This window comes from Aplysia californica, unplaced genomic scaffold, assembly GCF_000002075.1.
Source record: "Aplysia californica isolate F4 #8 unplaced genomic scaffold, AplCal3.0 scaffold00333, whole genome shotgun sequence".
NCBI lineage: Eukaryota > Metazoa > Mollusca > Gastropoda > Aplysiida > Aplysiidae > Aplysia > Aplysia californica.
In genome coordinates this window covers 603,994-612,506 of record NW_004797603.1, presented here as the reverse complement: position 1 = coordinate 612,506, position 8,513 = coordinate 603,994, and the positions used below count along the sequence as shown (strand labels likewise).

The following is an 8,513-nucleotide window of genomic DNA, read 5'->3' as shown; positions in this document are numbered from 1 at the left end:
CCTAAATAAGCACTCCCTTTAAAATTTCAGTCTGTGGTACCTACACTCAGAAACATTGTCAGCTTCTCGGGAAGCATATAGTGCAAGCAGCTGATTAAGCACCCAAACACTATCAAACTGACAAGATCTTTCACTGTCTATAGCAGGGTACCCATTCTCACCTGGGTGAAGTAAGGAAAATTCGTGCAGTGTCTTTCTCCAACGACACAAAGTCGGGTCCCTGAAGGGATTCAAACAACGACTTTACGGTTGCGAGTCTGTAGCCACTTGGCCACCTACTAAGTTTTATGCTCAAAGCTACTCTGGGGGCTCTCGTGGCCTAGAGGTGTTCGCCTCTCAACTCTCATTCAAAGGTCCCGGGTTGCGACGGAAACATTTTCTTCTCTAACATCGTCCCTTTTCACCTCCTTTCCTGCTCTCTAGCAATGTTCTGTCGTCTCCTTTTGTCTCCCCTTTTTGCCCCTCCTCTGGGCTCCTGACTCTTTCTGCAGCCTTTCTACTGCTACTCCTTGACTCCTTCTTACTGCTGTCTTTCAGCCAAACCTTTGATCTTCTGGTAGGAAAGATCTACACCTAGCCTTCTCGGACAAGGGCGAAAAATCTTGGAGGTCCCGTGTGCAAGTTGCGTACGTTAAAGACCCCTTGGTGGTCTAAAATTGATAAGAGTAGACTTCGGCCGCCACCCGTGCAAAATAAAAAATTTCCTACCTATTGAAAATGTTATGTGTGTCCTGTATGCTCATATGACCGTAAGCAGTCGCGAGCGCCGCAAAACACCGTACCAAAAAAAAGCTACCCTGTACATAATGAAATCAGGGTCCTCCCCTCCCCCTCTCTTCAGACTTGAGCAGATGACAGGGACAGAAAAGGCATGCAAACTTCCAAAATAAAACTGCAGTGTTGCAAAAATGAGGAGCCCCTTTAAAACAATTTTAGGCAGGGTAACATTTTGTATCATATAATAGTATTGAATACTATAGTAATTTCAAGTGCTCAGGAAATAGAAAACACAGTCAACTACAACATGTCATCAATAAATTTTATTTCATCTCCGTGCTCGGCCTCCACCCTTTTTGCCAGTCTTCATCTTGCCCTTCTTTCTGGCGTCAACTTTCATCTGTGCGCGGACATCCTTCTTCATCCTGCTATCAACGACCTTGAACTGGCCCTTCACTCCCGCTGGCCGTCGGACTTTCTTACCAGCACCTTTCTTCGCCACAACGTACGTCACACTTGGCTTGGACTTCTTCAAAAGACCAGCCTTCTTGTAGATCCTGAAGAAAAGGTTTAAATAACTTAAAAGTTGAAGAGCATGTTCAGCATAAATAAAATAAATGAATGTCTACTTTTATTACTATTACTGTACTGACCTCATTAATAAAAAGTAAAAAGGAATCGGTGTGAGCCAGAGGCCATATATTAAATGCATGTGTCACCAAACCAAAAACCCCTTCCCCCAACTTATAAGAAGATAAGAAGAGCAGAGTCACAATTTCCCCAAACATTGACACAGAAGAATCTATTTCAATCTAATATTTAAAGTGGGAACAAACAGCAATGTAATAAGGTCCTATCTAGACGCCTTTACTATGCACACAGTGCTGTCTTGTGATCAGACCACACACCACAGAATCAAACTTACCGCCGGAAATCGGCTGTCAACACCGCGAGGGTAAGCGACAACAAATTTTAAGAAAGCATTTTTTTCTGCCAAAATGACCAATCTCCAAATATGTGAAAAGCATTCTAAAATCCACATTGTAAATTGTACATCAACAGAGATATTGAATGACCTCAAATGTTTTATTTTCTTATAAAATAACACACTCTTTGTAATTATTGTCACCCCCCGCCCCCAGCATGACTTTAAAAAATACAGAAAGCTCATAGTCATCGTTGAGTTCATGTTCAGCACAAATAAAATTATAATGTCTCATTACTATGAGACGGGTTCAAGAAGTCTTTGGTCTAAATGTGAAGGAATAAAGATAGAGTTTTGTAGCTTAGGACACATACTTTCATTTCTCTACATAGTCCAGTGGTCCTCAACCTTTTTCAATCCACGATCCCCTTTTGATTGATTGGCAAGTGGAACGACCCCTCATACCCAAACCCCAAAATAAAGTAATAAACAAACCGTTTTAACCCCCCCCCCCCAAAGCGCACAATCCAGCAGCGGACAATTAATAAGGCCTCCGTTGCATAGTTAATAGACCAATAACTGTACCCTTGATGTTTCAAATCACTCTTATTTCAAGCAAATACAAATCGAAAAAAAGGAGAGAAAACACTCACACAGATTTAAAGAAAAATAAATTAGTGAGAGGGCTGTGCCTTTAGTTCAGCAGCCAGTCTTGAAATTCTTGGGAAAGTCTTGGATAAAGCAAGGCGCATATCATCAACAACATCCAGCTTGTTCCTTGCTTTCGTCTTGAGCTCCAATAGGGTAGAAAATCCACTTTCTCAAAGGTAAGTCGAGGCAAAAGGGACAATGACTTGAAGTGTTGTGCTGACCTGAGGGTATGATTCCTCGAGTGAACACCAAAACTGTGCCAGAGATTTCTCAAGAAACGTGTCGCGTGCTGACGAATCATGTCTCAATTCCAAAAGCTTGTCTTGAATGTCATCTGCAATGACAGTGATGTCTAGTCCAGGAGTGAAAGGGTTTCTCACAAAAGCTTCTTCACCACAGTCAAGGTCAGGAAATAGTTCTTGAACTCATCTTCAAGTGATTTCAAATGAATAGCATTTGTCAAATCCTGTGGATTTAACAGCTGTGAAAGGTTGGTAAACATACCAGCAATGTTTCTCTCTGTAACTTTCTGGTGCCAATTCTGAACTTTTGAAAGAAAACCCACTCAAAATGCCTTTAAATTGTACAAAGTGTGTCTGTTGACCTTGAAGTTTCAAGTTGAGTTTGTTGAGGTAGTCAAACATATCCAGACATATATAGGCAAGTCTTTGGATCCACAAATCATTTGAGAAGTGCCTGCTGAGCTCATCTTTTTCCTGCACTTTCAGGAAGAGCTTGATCTCTCTCGGCTCGAAGACCCGACATACAACGTTTCCTGTCGATAACCATCGAACTTGAGTGTAGAAAAGCCAGTGTGTCATGATCTGCACTCATGTCAGAACAGAGTTCCTTGAAAAGTCGTGTATTTAGGGGGCTGCGTTTCACATAGTTGACAACCTTAACAGTAGATTCCAACGTTTCCTTCAAAGTGGGATTGAGAGTTTTGAAAGCTAGTGCATAATATCTATGTATCATGCAGTAATTGCCTTAAATTGCGTGTGGTGCTTTGTCTTGCATTTTTGTCTGAAAGCCCGACTTATCTTATCATGGCTGGGGCACCATCAGTACAAATACCACACACATTGTTCCACTCAAGACCCTCGTTAAAAAAAAAGGAGGATACCTTGTTCATGACATCATCAGCTGTTGTTGTGGTGTCCAGTGGGGTGCAAAAATAAAAATTCTTCTTTCTCATTTTTTTTCAAACACGTATTTCACAAAGACCAGTAACTGTGAGCACGATGCCACATCAACTGATTCGTCAAGCTGGAACGAGAACATAGGGGCAGCTTTGATCTCCTCTACAACCTGTTCCTTAATGTTTGAAGACATACGTGGAATATGCCTCTTGTCATCATCATTTGAAAGTGGAACTTGCTGCAATTTCTTTGCACTAGCCTCACCTAACACCAGACATTCAACTGTGCCACCTTCATTGTGCAAAGCTTTATAAGTGTTTCTCCAATTGAGTGTGGTTTCTCTCTGTCTCTTTCTTCCAACTTCTTTATCTCCTTTGTCAAATTTCCTGACATAGCCTTTCTTGTGTGCTTATTTTTCTGCCACACAACAACATAGTTTTATCATTTATAGATTTTTCTTTCTCAGCTAGGCTTATGATCTTTTTAGAGATGACGAGCTAGATGCCTACATCGTACTACATGGGATTAGAAAGAGACAATAATAGGGAAACGGGGTTTTCGTGATAAATATTTTTTTTACAGTGACATCCCTTGGGTGAGGGTTAAATCTACGCCTGGGCCTAGGCGTACACAAATTAAACTTGGGCGAGAAAGGTCAGAATGAAAGTATGCATGACTATCACGCTTCCCCCTGTGACCCCCTTCTCCGAAGCCAGCACCCATGTAGCTTGTCATAAACGAGGCTTCAAGGTATTGTGCGTTGCCCTATGGCTAGGCTATATTTTACATTGAAACAAAAGAAAACACCGCAAGCCAAACTTGAGATAGGCCCACATAAACAGGAAGGGCAAACTGGTGTAGCCTTGTTGATTCTTTGGTCGTGTTTAGAAGTTCAGGTGTTTACCTTTTTTCTTATCTCAGCCAATTGAAGAGGGAAACTTTTTTGAAAATTACCAGGTAAAGAAAAAGAGCAATGTTTTAGTTTTCAGAGGGTCATTTAAGCACAAAATCCTCAATGATCTCGCGACCCCCCAAGAATGGTCACGCGACCCCCCGCCGGGGGGTCGCGACCCACAGGTTAGAACCCCTGACATATAGTAACACATTTCTGCAACCTCTCTTTGACCTTCAAAATTCTTGAGAAAAAAATGACCCAGAATGGGCCCCTACCCAGTCTTCCACAGCTTCAATGATGTCATCGTTGTCAAGGAAAAGACTTCCTTTCAGTGATTAAAAAAAAATTAGGAAACAGAAAAAAGTCTGAATTAGGTCTGGTGAATAAGCTAGGCGTGGCAGGATTTCAAAGCCGGACTGTTTGTTGTGCCCTGTGCGCAGAGGCGTTGTCATGCAGTAGGAGAACCCCATTACAGAATTTTCCACGCTTTTTTCTCACCAATTCGGACCGCAATTTTATCAGTTAACCCAAATAGTAGTTCCCTGTGACTGTTTTTCCATTTTCCAAGTTGTCAGTCACGATACCTTCACAAACCCAGAAACACGACAGCATCCTTTCCACTTGACAGTGTTACCTTTGCCTTCTTTGGTGAGGGAGAAGGGGTTTTCTATTGCATGAAGGACATTTTTTGTTCTGGATCAAAATGATAAATCCATGTTTTATCCATAGTCACCATGTTTTTAAAGAAATTTGTGTCAGTGGACTCAATTCAAAGGAAAGTTTTGCAGGACTCAGACATCTGCTTCTTTTGCTCACTTGTCAAAAGGCGGGGTACCCACCACGCAGACACCTTATTCATGTTAAGATCGTCATGGAGAATCATTTCAAATGACCCTACACTGATTCCTGTTTCACTTGAGAGCTGTTTGACAGTTATACGTCGGTCTTGCAAAACCAGTTTCTTCACTATGGATACATTCTCTTCAGCTACCAGAAAGGATGGGCGCCCTTCATGATCTTCATCCATCACCGACACGAATCCAGATTTGAATTTTCTTACCAGTATGTCACATTATTATAACGAGGACATTTGTCACAATAGACTTGGACCATTTCCTGAAAAAAGTCCGAAGAGGATTTTCCTTGCAAGTGTAAAAACTTGACAACTGAGCGATATTCAACAGGCTCCATAGCACAGGTTCAGCAAAGAAAAACCAAACAATTTTGTGCATGGTTTCATTGAACACGCTGACTTACTAGTGTCTTATTAATATCGGATTTTCCTCAAATTTTGCATGGTGTGTTCCAAAGAAATTGTCTAAAGGCTGGCGAAATTTCATTACTCTACCATGATTCCTTCATACCCAGACCAAAGACTTTGAACCCCCCACCCCCATATTACTGAACCAACCCCAAATAAAAGAAATCTGTGACCCCCGGGGGCGGTGCTACTGACTGAAGTGTCTTTAGGCCATTCCCAAAGGGGGCATTAACATGTTCTTATAATGGGCCTGAACTGCAACACAGAACTGCTGATTTTTTCCCCTAATCCTTACTATCGTCATTTTCCTCTACTTCTTTTGTATGTTTGTCAAACTCTTGTGACATGCTATTTCCGGGGTGCCTTGATAGTCGAAGCAGACTTTGTGCTGTTGAAACTAGAGAGGCCTGATTCCCTGTAAAGATTTCTCTGTTGACATCAACCCCTTGGCGGTCATATGACTGTATGCAGTTGCGAGCACCGTAAAAACTCTACTAAAACTAAACTAAAAAGAAATCTGCGTATGCCTCCAGAGGCCATATTGAACCCACAAAGTGTACAGTGAAAACCTGATATAACAGGGACGGTGGGACCAGAGAAAAAGTCCTGTTATATCCGATCCCTGTTAAATCAGAAATGCAAGAGAAGTAAGCATTTCTGGACTAATCCAGCTGTATTCATTCATGGGTAGTTTCCCTTGTCACTAGTACCTGCGAATAGGGGTTTTGGCCATGTGGCAAGTCTGCGCATGACAAATTACGCGTGTGTGTAGCTAGGCTTAGGGCTAGATCGAAGTCTGCAGCACACCGCAGCCCTCTCTCGCTTCACCCGCTGTGTGTGCTTGCAGTGATATGGCTTGCGTGGGTTTGCTCCAACACTGCGTTACTCTCTTTCTTTCTCTCTCTCTCTCTTACTTTTTACACATTGTTAACAAGCTTTTGTCCTTACTATAACCGATTGGGCTCCGATGAGGCCCTGTTATTGCCGATAACTTTAAATAGAAACAAAGAGTAGGAAAAAACCAGGGATTTTAAAAACCTGTTATTTCCGGGCCTGTTATACATGGTTTCCACTGTATATGTGCAGGTTTGTAGATAAATGAGGAATGATAAAAGTAATCTCACACCTGCCAACATTGCCTGGGCCAAAATCTGTAGTTGGCACAAATTTTTGTCCAAAAATCTGTTGTAGGCTATATTACCACTTGCCGCATACTTAATTGGGGACCCTTATTAATATTTGGACCCACACATACATGAGTGTGTTTGCGACTTCAAACAAATGTAGAAAATGACAAAGAGCAAAACACAAAAAATAGCAATTACAATGAAACATAAAATTTTTATCCAGCTTAAATGAAAGAAGAGTAAATTCTAAGAACTGTTTTTTTTTAATTTTAAAAATCCATTCATAAATAAAAAAGTTATTGGGATTTATTTTTTGTTTCAAAATTTTGGGGGACTTTCATAAAGGAAAATATCGCCAAAATGTGGGACATGTCTTGATGTATTTTGAGAAAAAACTGTTCATAAGTCAGTAATGAGTTGAAGTAGGATGAATGAAACTTGGCATCTTCGTGTGATTTTAGTGCAGAATCTAGTTCTGCTATCACTTTTTCGTTTGAAGTCTATCTTTGGATCTTTAAATGAAGATATGTTGAATTGCGCGACATCGCTTGAACTGTGGCCCATCACCTCTCTACACTTTAGCAAAGCAGTATCGGGTAAACCCGCAATGACGTCATTGGTAACCTGTTTAGTTTTAGCAGTTTTAACATTGTATTACTGTAAAAACTCTGGTTTTAGGCAGTCAATCACATGCCGCCTAGCAATCACGCGCCTCAAAATCGGTGCATCTGCAGTTTGACCAAAAAGTCTGTAATATACCGATTTTTCCTGTAGGGTTGGCAGGTATGCAATCTCTTGGTTCTAAGAATTGTTACGTCAGGTAAGCAAGAAGATAAGTATAAACTGTAATCTTACTGTTTAATCTGTTGCCACTTCTCTTTTTCAGAAACATCAATATTTTCTGTGACAGCATTAGCTTTTTTCCTCGCTTTCTCTTGTCGTTTCAGCATCTGGAAAAGACAAAACGAGACAAAATGGTCAATATACACAACTCCTACTCCTAGGACTGGAAATGCAGCTGAACACATATAAAACTCATGATTGGAGATCTCTCAAACCAGAGTGCCAAATACGTCTTGTTACTAATACATCTATGTGTTTGTTGCTGATTTGATAAATTTGGTCATTTGTTTCTTTGTTGTAATTTACATCAAACTTTGGGTTTGACAACCTTGGAACTCACAACAACAAACTATTTCTCTGCATTTTTCTGCAAAGTCTCATTCAAGAAGCACTCAAATGCAGTACAAAAAGTACAAGTGACCTTTATGATTTTGTGTACATTTTCCAGCAAGGGCGCAACCTCCCTTGCCTTTCATTGTTTTGACAGCCAACATTCTACCTCTTCACTCTTTCCGGATGTCTCGCTGATATATCGGCTGTGATAGGGTGCCGCCTCAGTATTGTTTCGCTTTAACACAATCCGTCATTTATAATTACTTTTTATTGCTATTGAAAAACTCGGAAAGGATTTAGAAACCGAAAACATCTAGTTTCACTTTGTCAAAGTGTGGGTTTGGGAGAAAACGAGTGAATTAGTTTTTGCGGTCTTGCATCAACAAAACGATGTAACCGGACTCAGTATAAATATAACTCAAACAGAAATTGGAATATTGCTTTCAAACAAAAAGCTGCGCATTCTGAAAATTATGGATTATGCTCTTGGCATGTATACGATAAGATAGCTATACTGATTTGCTTTCACATATTTGGTGAATGTAATTTTCTCCGTCAAAATGTATTTTTCTCATCACCATCGCCATTTCTAACGCTTCTACTGCATACTTCTGTTCAAAAT

At 40.6% G+C, this 8,513-nt stretch overlaps 1 protein-coding gene across 1 annotated transcript in view; it reads right to left on the bottom strand.

Annotated features, from left to right (window-relative positions):
• Positions 1-1,024: 1,024 nt before the first annotated feature.
• LOC101846891 (pre-rRNA 2'-O-ribose RNA methyltransferase FTSJ3) overlaps positions 1,025-8,513 on the bottom strand; it is a gene marked incomplete at its 5' end in the record, with an annotated part of 33,258 nt that continues 25,769 nt past the window's right edge. The window contains 2 exon segments of the mRNA XM_013084993.2: positions 1,025-1,274; positions 7,571-7,665. Of these exon segments, the coding sequence (XP_012940447.1) occupies positions 1,046-1,274; positions 7,571-7,665 (324 nt within the window).